General features: G+C 37.6%; 1 protein-coding gene across 3 annotated transcripts in view; it reads left to right on the plus strand.

Moving 5' to 3' along the window:
• The window catches only part of DOP1B (DOP1 leucine zipper like protein B), a 69,922-nt gene that overhangs the window by 25,096 nt on the left and 25,236 nt on the right, over positions 1–19,590 (plus strand). For all 3 annotated transcript variants that reach the window (XM_032219139.1, XM_032219137.1, XM_032219138.1), the window contains exons 9-22: positions 617–731; positions 1,684–1,804; positions 2,516–2,635; positions 4,360–4,459; positions 5,991–6,182; positions 10,043–10,733; positions 11,449–11,720; positions 12,916–13,068; positions 14,557–14,657; positions 15,037–15,227; positions 15,983–17,603; positions 18,124–18,235; positions 18,459–18,644; positions 19,030–19,149. In XM_032219139.1, coding sequence (XP_032075030.1) covers positions 617–731; positions 1,684–1,804; positions 2,516–2,635; positions 4,360–4,459; positions 5,991–6,182; positions 10,043–10,733; positions 11,449–11,720; positions 12,916–13,068; positions 14,557–14,657; positions 15,037–15,227; positions 15,983–17,603; positions 18,124–18,235; positions 18,459–18,644; positions 19,030–19,149 — 4,095 coding nt within the window. The remainder of the gene's footprint in view (positions 1–616; positions 732–1,683; positions 1,805–2,515; positions 2,636–4,359; positions 4,460–5,990; positions 6,183–10,042; positions 10,734–11,448; positions 11,721–12,915; positions 13,069–14,556; positions 14,658–15,036; positions 15,228–15,982; positions 17,604–18,123; positions 18,236–18,458; positions 18,645–19,029; positions 19,150–19,590) is intronic.

Below are 19,590 nucleotides of genomic sequence, written 5' to 3' on the forward strand. Positions count from 1 at the left end.
AAGTGAAAATTCAAACACTTGGCAACTGACTCATATTTATGATAGTTGAAGCATCCCTGGATCATGTGATTACCTTTTGTGACCTGACAAGAAAATCAATGGGGAAACCACTTAACAGTCATGTTACTAACTTAACAACTACAGTGATTCACTTAACAACTATGGCACGAAAGGTTGTAAAATGGGACAAAAATAACTTAACAAATGTCTCACTTAGCAATTGAAAGGTTGAGCTTAATTGTGATTGTAAGTTGAAGATACCTGTACAGTGGAACAGTCTTTGAAAAAGCAAGACCAAAAAGAAAGCAATGAGAAATCTGGAAAGGAGAAGTAAAAGTATCTTCAATTGATTTTCTGATATGGGCTGAATTAACTGCAATTGTCCTTTCTTCTTCCTATTTCAATTCAGTTCAAATGCAGTGTTTTTCCCTTGCCTACAGGAGTGTTACACTATTCATTTAGTCATGTGTCATTTCAAGAATAGCATTGAATTTTTCAAACCAATTTATGGGATTTTTAATAAGAAATAATTACTAATAAAAAAATTAGCTAAAATTATTTAAAAAGCTGATAACAACTAATTTGCATGGTTGTCAATTTTTTTATTGATTAATAGGGTTTAATTGAAATACTACATCAGAAATTTTCAGAATCTGACTTAGAAGAACAGCACCATGCATATTTGAAGCCATTTCGCATTCTCATAAGCCTACTTGACAAGCCTGAAATAGGTAAGGAAAAGAGAGACTTTTCTTCAAGAACTAAATGTGCTAAGTCACACTATTGACAAACACAGGTTTCTTCTGACATAGATGCTGGTCAATCATTTTAAATTAACGTTATCTAAATACAACTTCGATGTTCTTCAATATTTCTTAAATTCATTATTAATTTGAATACATTATGAAAAGAGTACTTATACATCTCTTCATGGCTTGTTTTCTGATATTCCTATCTTCATTCAGAGACAACATATTGTATCATACTTAATTACTGCTAGGTATCTGTCACTGTTTGAGAAAATGGTCTAGGCCAGGGGTTCCCAACCCCTAGGTCATGGCCCACTACCAGGCGGCGCAAGCAATAAGCAAGCGTTTGTGTGTGTGCAGCTCCGCTTGCTCAAGTAGTGGGTGCTCACACACAAAACTCCATTTGCATGAGTGTCAGGCACTCACACACAAATGGTGTTGCATACATGTGCCTGACGCTCACACAGAATCATCCCTCTTCCTCCTGCTGCCGGTCCACTAAGCCAGGAAGGTTTAGGCCTAAGATCTTTCCAGTTGTTTAATTATTAGAATATAGACTATTTTCTTGGTCTGAGAATAGACATAACAAATGAAAAAGTACATAGAAACCAGAAGTCTGATATTAAATTAATTTCCATTATGAAAGCATAAAAAGTACACTTGCACAATTCAATTGATGTATCAACTGAGACTGCTGCTTCTGCAAAATAAATATAGTTAACATAAAATTGATCTATGTGGAATATTGAGATTCTGTTCTAGTCATATTGCTAATCATGTGTGAAATCCTAACAATGCTCTTAATATTTACTGTATGTAATAATACATTGAACTGCAGAGATGAAGTTGTGTCAATATAACTTTATAGTAAGATAATTCACATGTGTAAATAAGTGTTTAAATATTGGATTCCTTTATATTTCCCTTATTGTAGGCCCATTAGTCATTGCGGACTTATTTCTTGAAGTGATCAGAGCATTCTATAGATATTGCAAAGAAACACTGGGTTCTGATCTTAAACTAAGCTATAGTCAAACTGGGAATGTCCTTACAAGGTATAGTTTGTTTTCTGTTTACTTATGTAGCTAAATAAATAAATTATACATCTATTTTTTTCCCGGTTGTTGGATACTGCTACTATATTTCTGATCACAATTACATATTTTCTTGTATCCAGTTCTTCAAAACATGCTTTGAAAGTAATTTGAACATTTTGCAAGCTAGGGGAATGTCGTGTTTCTACTGCTACAGGAAACTTGCTATGGGGGGTCTGTGCTAAATCAGTAGTTGCAAAAGTCTATCAGAAATATGACTCTTTCTGGGTTAACACAAAGCCAGTTTGTTACAGTAGCTAAAGGCATTGGGTTAGAAACTGGAAGGCCGTGAGTTCTAATTGTGTCTCAGTCATAAAGTCAGCTAGGTGATTTAGAACCAGTCTGGTTTTTCTTCAAAGTCCAATTGCCTCTTGAAAAAAAAACCTTTGGGACTCTCAGTTAAAGAGAAACCCCATAATACTGCTTGAATGTAAAAGAAAAATGGTTATGTTGGAAAAGAGTGGTGCTAAACTTGGCTCATCCTATAACTCAGACTTAAATTTCAGGACAGGTAGGGACTTAAGTTTTCAGTTTCATTTCTGAATACCTAGTTACAAGTTTTGTACCATCACCTTAAATACATTTATTTATTATTAACATAATATGTCTTACTTTAAATATATATATATTCTTCTACATATATTTACTAAATATTGTTTATTCTCTTTTTAGTGCAATAAAAGAAAACAAGAATGCATCTGAGATTGTTAAAACAGCTAACATGTTGATCACATCCTTAAACACAGATTTTCTGTGGGATTATATGACCGGATGCATTGAGGACTGCTTAAGGTAGTTACAGATCTTGTATTTTTGCTTTGGAGATAAGAGAATAACAAGGGAACAGTAATAATTTTTCTTAAATTCAGAATACAAATGCCATGCAATATCATTGCTCTGCAAGCCATATTGACTTCCAATAAATTTATGAGTACCATCTCAGGAAACTACCTCTCTCATCTTTGTTGCTTGTCTCTGCACCCTTTTTAAACCTTCAACATCTTTTTATATCATGGTAGCCAAAACTGGACACAGCATTCCAAGTGTAGTCTTATCAGAGCAGTATAAAGTAGTACTTACCTTGATACTATCTGTTGATGAAACCTAGAACTGCATTGGATTTCTTTGGGAACCGCACCACACTACTGGCTCATATTTAAATGGTACTCCTAGTTCTCTCTAACAGTTACTGCGGTCTCACCACTGAATTGCATTTTGATGAATAAGACCCAGCGTACAAGCCGGTCAAGATCCTTCTCGATCTTGAGCCTATCTTCTAAAGCAGGTGTCCCCATCCCCTGGTCTGCAGACAAGTACTAGACCACGGCCCATTGGGAATCAGGCAACGCAAGCGAAGAGTTTACATGTTAAACTATCACCTCCACCTCTATTCCACTGTCGCTGCTGCTCTGCAGAGCCAAAAACATTGGGAATCACTGTTCTAAAGTGCTGGCTATTTCCTCCAGATTAGTATCATCTGCAAATTTGATGAATTCCCAAAATCTAAATCTTTTATGAAGATGTTGAAGAGTACTGGCTAAGACAGAACTGCATGCTTCCCTCCATGTAGAAGTAGTTACATTGAGGACTTCATGTTGAGTGTGGTTGGTCAGCCAGTTACAGTTGGTGAAAATTTCCCTGTTATTGTGAGATGTAGCCCATCCCTGTCCAGAAGCCCCTCAGGTAGGTATTATAGATCATGGTCTAGGATTCCAAAGTTCTCTTAATGGCACTATCTTCTAAGGTAATGGTTTACTTCAAAAGTTCTGTGTTCCCTCATTGGATGCCTACCTTTCATTGGGAGTAGAAGAAAATACCACCTGTGGCCCCATCTCTTTGGCTCTCTCCACCCTACAATTGGTACCCTTGATGATGTCTCCTCTTCAGGTGTCTGCACACTTTTTTCCAACAGGAAATTGATTGTTTAGCTCCAGCACCTAGACTGGATTGAGTTTGAGGGGTTTTTTCCTTCTATGAATGACAATTTGCCATTGGTCTGTCTCTAAAAGTGTTAGTTAAGTGTTCCTTATTATGTTCAGTTTCGATAAAATTTTCTTCCTTTGGTTGGTGTTTCTTATTTTGTTGATTGAGATGGAGGAGGGAGAAGATTTTTGATGCTCCTGGCCAAATTCCCACAAGGAAACTCAATGGGGGAGCCAGCAGTAAGTCAGAAGTTGCTCCAGTATCCACTGTATTTTTCCCACCCATGGTCATTATTTTCTGTTTATTTAAGTAAATATCTATGAAATAATGATCCAACAGAGCATAGGTTACCTAATATCTACTAAAATATGCTTTCTACTATGTTTTAGAAAATGCAGTGCTTGATTTGAGAAACAAAAGAATAATATCTGGAGAAGTTGGGTTTTAAAAATGTTTTTGGAAGAAGCACACAACCAGTTCAATGTATGTTTTATATGCTACTGTTTTTAATTGCATTTCTATTGAAAATTACACTATGATCAAACCTGAATGAAAAGGCTTTTTAAAAAAAAAAAGTTATCCTTTTTTTTCAGCGACAAAAATAAATCCACACAGACACAACTGCTAACTAATGGTGCAACAATTTCAGAACTCTGCACACTAACAGTGTTTCTTCTAGATGTGATACCACTGGTAAGTCAAAATGTTTAATTTTGTCTCTTAAGCCATTTATGTAAATTATTTCTTCAATATGTATAGATGTGTTCTACTTGCCAAAGGAAGTTTTTATGCAGGGCTATAGTTCAGTGATGGGTTCCAGACCCTGTTGCAACCGGTACGCTGGAACAGGGCCAGGTGCCCACCACGTGCACTCACGCAATGCGTGCATGCGTACCCACTGCCTGTGACGCTCCAGCTGCTCAATTGAGCGTCACGCAGGCGCTGTATGCTCCGTGTGCATGCGCAAATGTCCTGATCGGCTCAAATAGTGGTAAAGAGAGCGAGCAGGTGGGTGGGCCAGCCGGAGCACCATAGCAGAACAGTACCTGGTGCTCCCAGCAGGCACCGGTATGCCCGTACCGGGGTCTACCGGTCATATCCCACCACTGCTATAGTTCCACTGGAGTTATTTAGAGTTATATTTTGACATAATATATTTCCATGCTATGTTAAATTATGAAAAACATTTCATGTTTCTACAAAACAAGTAGCGATCAGCAGAAAGGAATAAAACTACAAAACAATTCAGCAAATCAACAAATAAAATGTGAGATATGAAAGACCACTTGCAGTTGAAATTTATTCTACAGTTTGTAACCAATATTTTACCTTATTCTCAAGACATATATTTGTACCATTACCAAAAATTGGTTTTCACTACGCTTACATTCTGCTTCAATTTTATAGCATTTCTAATTTGAATAATCTTTAGGAATGTGAACATAAATTATTATAATTCATAATTTCATTTGTTGACTTATACTGTTTTGATCATAGTTACTAATATTCATTGTTTTCTTAGAAATTAATAGCAACTTTTTAGCTTTTTGAATCAATAAATTCAGTTATTCACAATTAATGACAGGAAAAATGGCAGAATATACCCTCCATGATACCTGTAAACTCTTTATTTATTTATTATTTTTCTTATTTATTCCTACTGCATCTTATTTGTTTATATGTATTCAATAAAAAGGGGGGAAATATAAAAAGGAAAAAAACCTTATTTTCATTAGCCAAACAAGTGGAATTTTGCAAGCAAGGGTAACTAGAAGGACTTTTCAAGATCTTAATATGCAAATGAACTCACGGGGAGACAGCCAAGGCCTATGTATATTGGCTTGTGTATTTCTTTAAAATATAAAGCCGACACATTGAATTTAATTCCACAATAATGAATGCCTAGTAATGACTCTTGCATTATTTATATAATATGATCATAATACTATGCCCAGGTTAGTTCCCAACTATTAATCAATTGAAGAACAGTCCCAAAGCATCATATTATGTTATGACTCAGCAAAGTCTGACTGGCTTCAGAGCACTCACAACTGACACACAATTATACAAGTGTTACTTTTTTTGCAACTGCTAAGGTGCTGCCAGATCCACTGAGCTGATGCAGTCCCACTGTCAAGGCTTGATTATATTTTCTCATTTTATTTGGATTTAATTTCAAGTCTTTTTAAAGTGCTTGCTTCCTTGAACCATCTTGTTTTTGTAGGAACTTTATTCTGAAGTACAGTCTCTGTATCTGCCACAAATGCTCAACTGTATGGTACAAAGTCTTCTTGAAAACATGGAAGTACTAAGTTTATCAGAGTTCACATACATGTTAAGAACATGTTTTAAAGTGCTTAGTAAAGTGCAAATGCCATCTGCCTACCTGAGTACTGAAACTGGAAGCTCAGACTCTGTAAGTATTAATATGTTTTTCTGACCGATTTTGGCATGAGTTTATTTACTTACTAAGGCCATACCATATATATTTGTATTTTGAATCACCAGAGTGATTCTGGTGGCTGCATTCCAATAGTTGGCATAAAATTGTTCAATTAGCTGTGAGAACTATTAGTTCTCTAAAACAACATTAATTTTCTAATAATTCTACAATTCCAATATCTATATAGGAAATTATAATACAGTATGGACTAAAATTGTGCTTATTTAAATACATCATAGGGAAAGATGGCTTAAGAACAGATTTTTATTTATTTCTTGGAGCATATTTTTTTTTGTTTTAAAATAATAGTTGATTCTTGTTTCTAAACTTTTGAGACTAAGAGATGTACATATTCATTTTTTCCTGTTCTATGTTTGTATTATTGTGTTCAGTTCAGTTCAGTTCAGTTTATTATATTTATATGCCTCCCTTTTCCCCCGAAGGGGACTCAGGGCGGCTCACAACTCGAACCAGGGAAGGGGGATACAGACAAAAAAATTTAAAAAACAAAGCATAGCAATGCATAATTTAAAACACACAACAGTCATACCATTCGAGATGGGGGCAACAGCTCTTTAGCCCCAGGCCTGTCGGAACAGCCAGGTTTTAAGGGCTTTGCGGAAGGCCTGGAGGGTGGTGAGGGTTCGAATCTCCACGGGGAGTTCGTTCCAGAGGGTCGGAGCAGCCACAGAGAAGGCTCTCCTCCGGGTAGTCGCCAGTCGACACTGGCCAGCGGATGGAATTCGGAGGAGGCCTAATCTGTGGGATCTAATCGGTCTAGTGGAGGTAATTGGCAGCAGGCGGTCTATATGTTTATGAACATAGGTGCAGCTATTCATGTAATCTCAGACTCTGCTTTATTAAGGTTCTTGTACTTAAGCAAATGCAATTGAACATTCTTATATTGTGTGAAATATAACACATATTTGGCATCCAGTCTTACACAGCGGAAAATGCTTGTGGCTGTATTAATGAAAGTCAAGTAGAAAAAGAGGCAGGACCGATTGACACTCTCAGTAGGAGAGGACCAAGTTGGATCAAGCAAGCATTTGGCACCCAAGGACTGCACTTAACCTTTTGAGGTGAAAGTTGGAGTGGTGGGGTTACATCACACATGGGTGAAAACAGTGGCGTGCGGTGAGGTTCATGGCCGGTGAGGCAAGAGGGCAAAAGCTGCCCTATGTCTGCCAGTGCATCCCGCTCTATGGCCGCTGCATCCACCATAGAGCGGGATGTGTCGGAGCTTCAGGGGCGGCTTTTCTTTATGCTTTTATGTAAAAAAAACAAACCAGACATGCGCTCGAGAGAGGTGGGGGGGGGCAACCGAGGGGTTGACAGGGCACTGATTTTGGCGCGCTCTTGCTGCCTCGCTTAGAACTACCCGCCAGAAATGAAGCAGTCTTGTGGCCCCCAGCGGCCCCTTCGCTCATGGGGTGCCAACCCTTTGACTCGCTGTTTCCTTCCAGGTGGCTGGAGAGCCACTTGTGACAAGGCGCGCCGCCTCGAGCTACCTGCAGTGGCGCTTCCTTCCCTCTGCGCCCCTTTTGCCTGCCTGCTGGCACCAACCCTCCGGGCAAGGGGGTGTGACCAGGCAAGGCATAGTCAGGGGGGCAAACAAACTCCATGCCCACCTCTTTCTTCCAGCAGTGCTGAGAGTCAGCAAAGAGCTTGGTGGCGTCACCCAGCTGTAGGGGAGGGCGTGGGGTGCGGGAGACCAGCCTCCGGGAAGCTCGCCTCTCTGGACGGCCCTGTAAGCCCCACACACCCCCTCCAGCTCGCTCCGTCCCATCTGCCAGAACTTCTCCCATGTGCAGTAGATCTCTGTAAAGATCTTCTTTCCTTCCTTTCTTTCTTTCTCTGTCTCCTTCTCCTTCTCATTTTGTTCCTTCCTTTCCTTCCCTCTTTCCTTCTTATTCCTAACACTTTCCTTCTTTTCTTGCCTCCTTTCCTACCTCCATCCCTCGGTCTCCTCCTCCCTCCTTCCTTCCTTCCTTTCTCAGGAGGGGATGAATGGAGGGCGAAAGGGCGACAGGCTGCGGGTGGCCAGGGACCCCTCGCATTCAGACGCAGGACGAGAGACCATGAGGAGAGCCCAGGATGAGGGGAGGGCGAGAGGTTGGCAGAGCCACAAGCGGCCGTGGTTGTCCCAGGCAGGGGCATGGTGGAGGCGGTGTGGGTAAAAGGGAAGCGGCGGTGGCTGTGGGGCCAGCGGGGATCGGGCCATGGAGGTGGCGGGAAAACGTGAGGGGAAAGTCGACACACACACTCTCTCTCTCCCTCTTTTTCTTTCTTTTTCTTTCTTTCCTTCCCTCCCTCTCTCCCTCCCTCCCTTCTTCCGAGCCCAAAAAGGTATGAGGGGAGGGCGAAGGGAGGGACAGTGCTCCTGGTGACCATGTCTCTCCCAGAGGGGAGGTGGGGCGGGAGGGAGGGTTCATCCAGATAAAAGGGAAGTGATTGGGGCTGCAGGGCCAGCAGGGATCAGGCCATGGAGGTGGCTAAACTCCATGCCCACCTCTTTCTTCCAGCAGCGCCAAGAGTCGCTGGTGGCAAAGAGCTCGGCGGCATCACCCAGCTGGAGGGGAGGGCGTGGGGTGCGGGAGACCAGCCTCCAGGAAGCTCGCCTCTCCGGACGGCCCTGTAAGCCCCACACCCACCCTCCGGCTCGCTCCGTTCCATCTGCCAGAACTTCTCCCATGTGCCGTCATGAGGCGAGCGCTCCGCTCCAGACTGGGCGCTGCTGCGGCGCTTGTCCTGACAGCCTGCGCCTCTCTTTGCCAGCCCACCCAGCCCATTCCTCCCCCGGCGTGGCGAGCTGCAGCGGGCTGGACGCGGGTGCGAGGGGCCTGGCAAAAGAAAGAAAGCGCCAGCCCGCCAGCAGAGGCGGGCAAAAGACCCGCCTCTGCTGACAGGCTGCCCCTCTCTTCTCAAAAAGGCTCCCCTCCCTGTCTCTCGCCCTTCCCTCTCTTCTCAAACAAACTCTCTCTCAAATTGAGAGAGAGTTTGTTTGAGTGAAGTGAAGAAACAAACACACGTGCACGCGCGCACACACACACACACACAAATTACTTACAATAAAAAATTACTTACAAATTACAATAATTTTGAATTCCTCCCCCCTCCCTCCGACCTACATACCTTTTCCAGCTGTGTCACAGAGGATTTCAACTCTCTTCTTGTCTGCCACGATGAAAATGTGAAAATGTAAAAAGAAAAAGGCAAGAGCTGCTCTAGCCAGGCTAGGATAGTTGCTGCTAGAGTCACCATGTGGATGACTCTGCTTAACTGTTTAAAAAAAGCCTCTAAACAAAGTGCCCTCTGCAGGAGGAGGCGAGAGAACCATGTGCCTTCTTTGCATAAGGAATTTTTCGCCTTTTAACCCTTTTAAATTTGTTTTTCTTTTTCATGATGACAGTGGTGAGGCCCTCCCTCCCCTGACTGCACGTCCTTGGGTGAGAGTGTATTGGGAACAATTTGAGAGGTCCTCTTCGTTTCTTTTTTAAATATTAATAGTCCAATTTTAGGGCTCATACTATAGATTAATCTATTTTCTACCTCAAAATGACAAAAAACCCTCTATTCCCATATTTTGGCAGTTATGGTCCCTACAAGCACTGAGGGCTGCAGAAAAGAATCCAAGGCCATCTGGGGCTTTGGAACTGAAGGTTGCCTCTGCAAGTTCAATTGAATACTTAAGCAAGAATTTAAATATTAACTTTTAATATATGTCTTCTTAACTCTAAAGGATATGTTTATTCTTACATAAGGTTTTCTTTTGCTGTTGTATAAAATAAATACATACTTATGTACTAGACATACTCATTGCAATATTGCAGAGTCCTGTAAAGGAAGACAACCAGGAAATAAGTTCAGAATCCAAGGTACTAGAAGATGAAGAAGACATTCCTTTACCTTCAATAAAATCTGAAGACAGCGGCATTGCTCTTAGTGCTTCATCTCCTGAACTGTTACAGCATTTGAGGATGCCTAGGATAATCCCTGACAAAGATGATGTCTGGAAAAAGGGTGGAAGCTTGCAGATGACTTTGCACTATATCCAGGAACTGGTTGCCAAATTTGCCAGTAAACATATATTTGAGATTCATTTACAGAATTCCAATAATGACAATGTTTCAAAAGTCCATGTCAGTCAAGGAAACAACAAAGATAATAATTACCAAGTTGCCATAAATACTGAGGACAAAAGGCACTTGTATGACTCCAGGCAGATAGTGGTGCCTCAGTTGAAGCAAATGCTATCAGATTTCTTCACCGTACGAGGATCACCTTTTAAACAGAAAGGTTTGAAGCCTTCATCCCCTTCTGATGAATGTGATAATCCAAGGGATAAAGAAGAGAAAGATTGGGACCTTGATCGAGTTACATTTGATTTGGGAGCTACACGAGAGGATTGCAGAGAGACCTTTTCAGCTCTGTGCTATCTCTTACTGGATTGCACTACGTTTCCGGTCTATCTTTCTGAAGAAGAATCTGAACTGTTGTATTTGTCACTCTTTCAAGTGCCTGGTAAGAAGAACATTCTCATTCTAGCATTCTGATAATTTACATCACAGAAGAATGCTAAATAAGGAGACTTTCAAGGGAAATATTCACAAATGCTAACCTAAAATCTACATATCTATAAATATAATTAAGGAGTTGAATACACATTGAATACATCGGATCCTACTATTCAGTTAAAGTATATGCTCATCTGTGGGTGGTGTTTCCATATTTCCCTTGCAAAATCAATTAAGAATTACTTAATAATTTGTTGAATAACTTAATCAGCATTTTATCAGGAAAAATGTCGCCACTAGTAAACAATGTGTACCAGCTGGATTAGCAACAAAGTAAAGTTTATGAAAAATCAAGTTATTGGAATGTTTTTCAATAATTGCATAAATAGAGCTGTTTCATATTAAGAACCACCATATATGTGTAAGCAAATAGTTCGAAGAGACTAAGCATTCTTAGTAGCTTTGGAATATTGAATGCCACTAGGAAAAGAAGTATTCATTAATTCATTCATAAAACTGTTGGAATAATAGGTCATTTATATACATTCCCAAATACAAATACTGAGATTTAATAGTTGAATATTTGCTAAAAATATTTGAATACACACTAAATATAAATTTAATAAATACAATTCAATATGGGAACATCATTTTTATACTTTTCAAATCACCAGTTAATGATTGTTTGAATAATGCACCAAACTCTTTATCACTTTCATTAGGAGGCAGTGAATCCAGTTTTCCTTTGTGGCTTAAATCCTTGATGACAATATGTTGCTGTGTTAATGACTGCTACATTCAGAATTTGGCCATTTCTGTTCTGCTAGAAGTAATCAACCATTCCCAGTCACTGGCATTGGTTATTGAAGACAGAATTAAACGATATAAAATTCCTGGGCAAAACCCCTTCTTTGGAAGACTGCAGATGGTCACAATTCCTCCTATTGCTCCTGGAATCCTAAAGCTAATTTCAGAAAAAACTGATTTCTATCAGGTGCTGTGCTTTTTTCCCCCCCACTTAAGACATTTGTGCATATTATATTATTATTATTATTATTATTATTATTATTATTATTATTATTATTATTATTACCTTATTATTACCTGAAGATAGCCAATAGCATTTGTTATTACTTTCCTTACTTAAACTAATCCAACAAAATAATAGAGCCACTTAAGCAGGTGTGGGGAAAACCAGTTAAACAAATATTTTTTCCCTACATTTTTGCTTTTAACATCATGGGAGCTCACAGGTTTAGCAAACAGAATCACATTTATAGTTGCATTACAACAGGCCTTCTCATCTTTCCTTTATTAAAGGTCTTATGAAATGATATTTTGTAGAACATTTTAATCATAATTACTATCCAAAAACCAATGGCATAATAACAACTCTGAGCACAAACTTAATCAGCAACCAATTCAGTAGAAAATATGAGTACTAAGGAACTACAGTCAAGTGACTCTCCATCCCAGTTTAGATTTTTGTTGACATAGTTATTATTTATCCTATTCTTTTTAGATAACTGGTGTAAGGTTGCAATTCAAGCTAGCACAATACATGTTGACCCATAGTCAGTAATTAGGGCAACTTTGGTAATGAAGTCAGCCTCTATTTTAGTTTTCATGTTGTTGCTTGTATTATTGTAGGCTTCAATGAATTAGTCCATTGGCAATGAATATGGAGAAACAGGGGTTGAGTGGACACAAGAGGCTTTTCTGTAACATGGCACTATTGTGCCAAGGATATCTCTTTGAGAATCACTGAACTAAAAGCACTGTACTAGAGATGTTGAAGTAGCAGAAAGAAAAATGGAAAGAAAAGAATAATTTACAATAGCATGTGACAATTCCATCCAAGATAACCTACAATCAGTATTCTTTATTAAGGTAGCTAAGCATTGTAGTGGCCAGGATTGAAGATTGTAAGCAACTGTGAATAATCGCAATAAAAAATAAGAACATAAAGAATGTTGTTAATAACTTGTTTCTTTCCATATTAATTCTTAAAAGCATTCAAACTTCTCGATATATCCATAGGAGAAAATATGTATTAAATATTGTAATACAATTTAATGTAGAGTAAATGAAAATTAAGACCAATATTTTTCATTAATATAGAGCTTTCTTTATCCTGTGTTAAATATATCTAAAATGGATAATTTGATTTTTTTTTTAAATTACAACAGAGAGTTGCTCAGGTGCTTTGGAATCAGCTAAACAAAGAGACACGAGAACATCACAATACCTGTGTAGAACTGTTCTATCGTCTGCATTGTCTAGCTCCATCTGCTAATATCTGTGAAGATATTATCTGCCTTGCATTACTGAATCATGATAAAGTAAGGTTTTGTGTTTTGCAACCCTACCTAAATCAACTCATCCCAGTTTTATTTGGGCTTCTTGAACAGTATGCCAGGGTCAAACTTCAAAGTAGTTAAAATTCTCCATAACATATGAATAATTATAATTTCTGTTATGCAAAATTATAATTCAGCAGTATTTCGAGGTCCTTACCACTATTATAGAAGATGGTACATATTTTAATATATTGTGTATCAGGGAAATTCCAATATCGTAATCGTATGCATAGTTGTGGAAGACGTGATGAAGAAAACAGCATAAAAATTGAAAATAATTAGAGGTTTGACATCGTAAAAACAAGGATAACGGAATTCTAGAATATTTTAACTCCTTAGGATATTATAACACAGATCTCAAAGTAACATTTTTGAAAAAAGAAGTTTTAACATCACAGTCAAGTAAAACATTGCTAAAGTCACATATCAGGCTATTTCAAAAACTCTCAATACGATGTCTTTTTATCATATTACAATGTTAATTAATAAGGTACTGTATGTGTAATCTGTCTCACATATAACCTGTATCTATATAACCAGTCTATCTTTTCCTCCCTCTCTTTTCCACCTCATCATCCCAGTTTAAATCCTGTATCAGTTTAACCATTCCATGCATCTGATGAAGTGAACTATAGTTCACAAAAAATTAAAATTAAACATTTAAAATTGTTTACTTATAAAAATTGTTCAAAAATGAAGAAATAATACACTCAATCAATCAATAATTCCTGAGGCTAATGATGTTTTCTTCCTAAACCTTATTTCTATGATTGGTAAATATTAAAGAAGAATTGTTAGTTTGGCTGCTGCCATTTTAAATTTGATATTGTCTAAAAATATATTAATTTCCATTTTAATTTTTTATGGAATTGTAAATATTGATTTCTAGAATAGAATAAAGCTGGAAGGGACCTTGGAGGTCTTCTAGTCCAGCCCCCTGCTCAAGCAGGAGAACCTATACTATCTCAGACAAATGACTGTCCAGTCTCTTTTTTGAAACGTTCAGTGATGAAGCACCAATAACTTCTGAAGGCAAGTTGTTCCATTGGTTAATTGTCCTCACTGTTAGGAAGTTTCTCCTTGGTTCCAGGTTGCTTCTTTCTTTGATTAGTTTCCAACCATTATTTCTTGTCCTACCTTCTGGTTCTTTGGGGAATAATTTGACCCATCTTCTTTGTGGCAGCTCCTCAAATACTGGAATACTGCTACCATGTCACCCCTAATTCTTTTCTTTAAACTAGCCAGACCCAAAACCTACAGCCATTCTTCATATGGTTTATGATTTCTTTAGCTACATATAGGAAAAAAAACATATACAGTAAATACTAAGTACTGCTTCCCATATCAGCAAATTATTTCCATGTTCCTTAATTCGCATAAAGGTTTGTAGGTTTGAATGAGAGAAATATGTGTATTTAAATATAGTACATTTAATTATTTTTCTTTTATTTTGGATTTCTTTCCTGCAAGTGTATGCGGCTGGAAGCACTGTTCAGATTCTCCGTCATGTGGCATTTGACTAGAGAAATTCAGGGCAATAGAACTACATCCCACAACCGATCTTTTGATAGGTATAACTATTTTGAATTGGTATATTTTAAAAAACTTTAATGTAATCAGTATAAGGGAAATAGACTAATGTCATAATCTCGTGCACAATTATGTTTATTTTCATTTCATTATTACAGTACAGTAGAACCTCTGGCCACAGCCATAATTTGTTCCATAACTTTAGTCTCAAACTGATTTGGTCGTGGCCTGAACCTAATTTTGGAAATTTGATACTTACAAAAAAAGGGGGGGGGGAATCAGCCATGGGAAAAAAATGGTCATGGTTCGAAGCATTCACGACCAGAGGTTCTACTGTATTGGGTTTTTGTATACTGTGTAGTAGTCTTCTCATTACATTATCATTGCCTCAATAGTTCTATTATTTTTTTCCCCCTGTAGATCCCTGTTTGTTGTCCTGGATAGTCTAAACTATTCAGATGGAGCAATTAGTGCTGCAGCACAGGGTTGGTTGATACGAGCACTCTCACTTAACGATGTTACAAGAATTCTTGAACCTGCTCTTCTGCTTTTATTACATCCCAAGACACACCGTGTCTCCCTTCAATGTATCAAGCAGAAAAACTCAGAAGGTAAGATTGTATTTAGCAAAACTCTTATTGGATCAGATCAAGATACAATATAGCCTAGAAAGTATCTTTCCCAAGATGATCGTTCAGGTACACCTGGGAAGAATACAAACAGCAGTTCTCCTTTTGCTTCTCTCTGCCAATAACATATTTAATGGCATGTTTTCTTAGAATTTCCTACAATTTTATTTAACAAGCACAGATAATATTAGTTATAGATCTGTCCTCATGATAACTAATTTAATTCTTTTTCAAGTTATTTTAGTTTGTTGGCTGTCAGCATTCCTTGGTGTATAAAATGTTATAGCTTATTTTGTCTCCTAAATGTACTGAGAGTTCACCGTATTGGATCACCAAGTTGTATTGGAAAAGAATAATTGACCTCACTTAAATCAACTTATTATTTATAATTTTTAAAAAGCATTGCCAGTGTCACCATTAGTATTTTATTCCTAAAGAGAGCAAAAAAAAAAGCTTTAATTTTCTTGAAATGAAATTGTTGCAAGTCCTTAATAACAAGATCCCCATAAAATAATTCAAAAAGTTACAATTAAACATTTCAGATTTGACAAAGTAAATGTCTGTGTATGTGTGTGTACACAGTATATATGAAAAGCATTATGATAGTGGTAATTCTGTTTTCAGTATCTCTCTTAGCATGGTATTTTCCTTTTGCATTGCTGCTATATGAGTGTTTGTGTATGTATGTGCATGTGTTTATAAAACATACTTATTTTAAACTCTTATGTTCTTTTTAGAAGACATGTCTCTATGGTATACAAAGAACACCTTCTTTCAGGAATCAGTGAAGTCTCAAGTTCTGTGTGAAAGCAGTTCTGAAGAAACTTTGTCACTGAGCCAATTCACAGTTGTGGATAGAGAAGCTATATGGGCTGAAGTTGAAAAAGACCCAGAGAAATCTCTATTAAAAAATGAGTTCTTTGTAAACAAACCTTGTCTGTATGCTGAATCACTACTAGAAATGGGCAAAGATGAGAGTGAACACACTGAATCTGCTGATACCACTACTGGGCCTTTGGACAGTGATAATACTTCATCATTTTCACATTCTCCTGAACAGCAAGATCTGATCCGTGAGGAGAATAATAGTGCCTCAACAGATGGCAAAAACAGTATGAAACATACTGGTTCTTCTAATGTTTATCCTGCTGATAGTTCAAAATCAAGTGCTGTGATAAACTTAGTACGTACTGATTCTGATAGAACCCGGGCATCAGAATCTCTCTCAAGTGATGATGAAATGGATTTGGAACTTCAAGCACTTATAACATCTAGATTACTAAAGCAACAGAAAGAAAAACAGGAGATGGTTGAAGCTCTCTTTAAACATGTTCTCTTATACCTACAACCATATGATTCAAAAAGGGTTCTGTATGCATTTTCTGTGCTCGAAGGGGTGCTTAAAACAAATCCTAAAGAGTTTATTGAAGCTGTAGTAAGCACTAGCATGGATACAAGTTCCACAGCTCATTTGAATTTAATCTACAATCTTTTAGCTCGCCACCAGGAATCACTTGTGGGACAGAGCTTCTATGGAAAACTTCAAATTCAGTCGCCAACAATGTGTCCCCATTCATTATTAATAGAATTGTTAATGTATCTGTGTTTAAGTTTCCTACGTTCTTATTATCCCTGTTATTTGAAGGTGACTCACAAAGATGTGCTTGGCAATAGAGATGTCCAAGTCAAAAGTGTTGAAGTATTGATCAGAATGGTGACTCAACTGACAACAATGGCCAAATCAACAGAGAACAGGAATATAGAATTCATACGCAACTTGCTTGGAAGATGCAAAATTCAAGAGTTTGTCCTTCTTTCTATCTCTGCTTCTATGTATATTAGTCAAAAATGCTATGAATGTATGTTAGCTAATAAGACTAATGGTTTAAGTGAACACTATATCCTTGAGGAAAGTCTTATCAACTTTGGTCATGATCAGATTTGGAGTGAACAGCCTTTACAAATTGAATTACTTAAACTTTTGCAAGTGTTAATAGTGTTGGAGCACCATCTTGGGCAGACTCAAGAGGAACAGGAAAATCAGCCAGCCCTGTCTAAGGAATGGCAAAGGGCTCTTAGTTTTCAGGAAGCCATCAGTGCTGTGCAATACGTGCATCCACACCCTATAACTTCTCAGGGGTTGTTTGTGTCTGCAGTAGTTCGAGGCTGGCAGCCAGAATACGGCTATGGCATGCATCCGTCTTGGGTCGGCTTGGTTACATACTCTTTGCCATACTTTGGAAAATCATTAGGATGGACAGTAGCCCCATTTATTGTACAGATATGCAAGAATCTGGATGAGCTTGTCAACCAATATGAGCATGAAGTCCTGAAGATGTCAACTAAAATATCAGCAAGGTAGGCAATACCTACTTGTAATCTTTATGTTTTGCTACTTTAGGCTTTTGCTTGAATGAAATACTCCACGTTTTCGAATTAAATGTTAATGTCTACAGTGTGTCTGATTTTTTTTTCTGTGGAAAAGAATAATATAAGATGTAGGAATATGTATACTCACTCAGAATATTATGTTTCTAACACATTGTCATCTAGGGTGACTAGTGGCAATTAATGCTCACCTAGAGTTTTTGCTAATGATTGAACTTGAGGTATCAGGAATTTCCTTTCCTGAATTAGATGGTTGCATCAAAAGGAACCTGTAGATGAGGAAAAAGTATTTCTTTGGTAGATTTCTTCTCTATAGAAGATTCTGCTTTTGCTCCCCACCCCTCAACTTTGTAGAGAAAACGTATATCTTTGTTTTTATGGATAAAATATTATTGGCTAAACAGGCATAACATATATTTTCTCTGAGAAAAGAGTGAATAAAAATGTATGGCTAATGGACAGTTACTTATTGAAACTTTCTTTCCTAAAGCATAAATTATAAAAGGGAGAACATTACACCAGATTATCCTTTAACTCTTTTGGAAGGACTTACAACCATTGGCCATTTTTGTCTTCTGGATCATCCAAACCAAACCAAAAAGGTATGTGTATGCAACCAAGTCATTCTTATGGGCGAGCAAGAATGGTGAAGAAAATCTAAGGAATGTTTGTTTCTTTGAATATTGATTCATTTGATTCATCTCAAAATGATCAGTGATCTCACATCGTAAATGTTAAGGATATATCTCAAAAAAAATTGAGACATGTAATTAATTAATAAAAACCTTGCTCATTCTTTTATATTACTGTTTTTTGTTCTTCTAGTCATGTTTTAATGCTGATCCAACAAGTCTAAAAAATGCTAGGAATGCCATTTTGGAAGAGCTTCCTCAAATTATTAACACCATGTCTCTCCTCTGGAATGTCATTAAAAAGGAAGAGTCTCAAAAAAGGCCATCTGATTTCCTAGGCGTAAAAGGCTGTTCATCGATTTATTTCAAAGCAACAAAAGTATGAAGGTTTCTATAAGCTTTAATCTATAGGTGGGATTGGAGCATAATGGGATAATATTTTCTAATGTGGATTTTTTTTACAGTTAGTATGGAAGTAATTAACAGCTTTTCTAAAAGTTTTCATTTTGAAACTTAAAATATTAGTATAAAATAATCTTAAATAAAACAATTATATTTCCAGTTTTGTTTTTCTAATGATAATTGCATAAACATAGCAGTATAAGCGGATACTTCTTTTTTTCAACAGTCATAAAGTTAAACCATAGCTTTGTTCAGTGCAATTTCATCTAGTTCAGGATTGGAATCCTGGCAATATACAAACAAGCATTTGTCTATGAAGGAACAAAAATATAATTAGTGTATTCTTTTGTTTTCTTAAACAGATATTAAAGAATAAAATCCTAGACTTCTTGAATCCCCTCACTGGACAACTTGGTGTGCAACTAATAGCTGCAACAGCAGCAGTTTGGAGCAGTAAAAAACCTCGTAAATATCAAACAAAGGTAAAAAATGCAAAATACCAGTGGATCATTCCACTGCCAAGATTAAGCTAGACTCTAGACCCATTGCATCCATGCATACAAATGCATATTCCCTTTAGATGTGGATGACATAACACTGCTTACCCTTAGAGAAGAAACTGAATGCACGCAAAGTTAAGGTAGTTTACACCAAATGTACAGTATTTCTCTCTTTCTGTCTTTACAGTTTATCCTTGTTTCTAACCATAGCTACATAGTGCTTTATAAAATATCTTTGTTTTTTGAATTTCTCACTTCTTTTTCAGAATCTGATCTACTTTATGTGAGACATCTCTTGGTTTTTCCATTCTTTTTAACCTATTTACTCTTCCTTCCTTCCTATATTTCTTTTGCAACTTGATACTCCTTCAGTGTTGGGGATTGAGGTGGGGTATGGAGAGGACTTCATGGATAAAAACACAA

The sequence above is a fragment of the Thamnophis elegans genome, chromosome 6 (genome assembly GCF_009769535.1).
Source record: "Thamnophis elegans isolate rThaEle1 chromosome 6, rThaEle1.pri, whole genome shotgun sequence".
In the NCBI taxonomy this organism is placed as follows: Eukaryota; Metazoa; Chordata; class Lepidosauria; order Squamata; family Colubridae; genus Thamnophis; species Thamnophis elegans.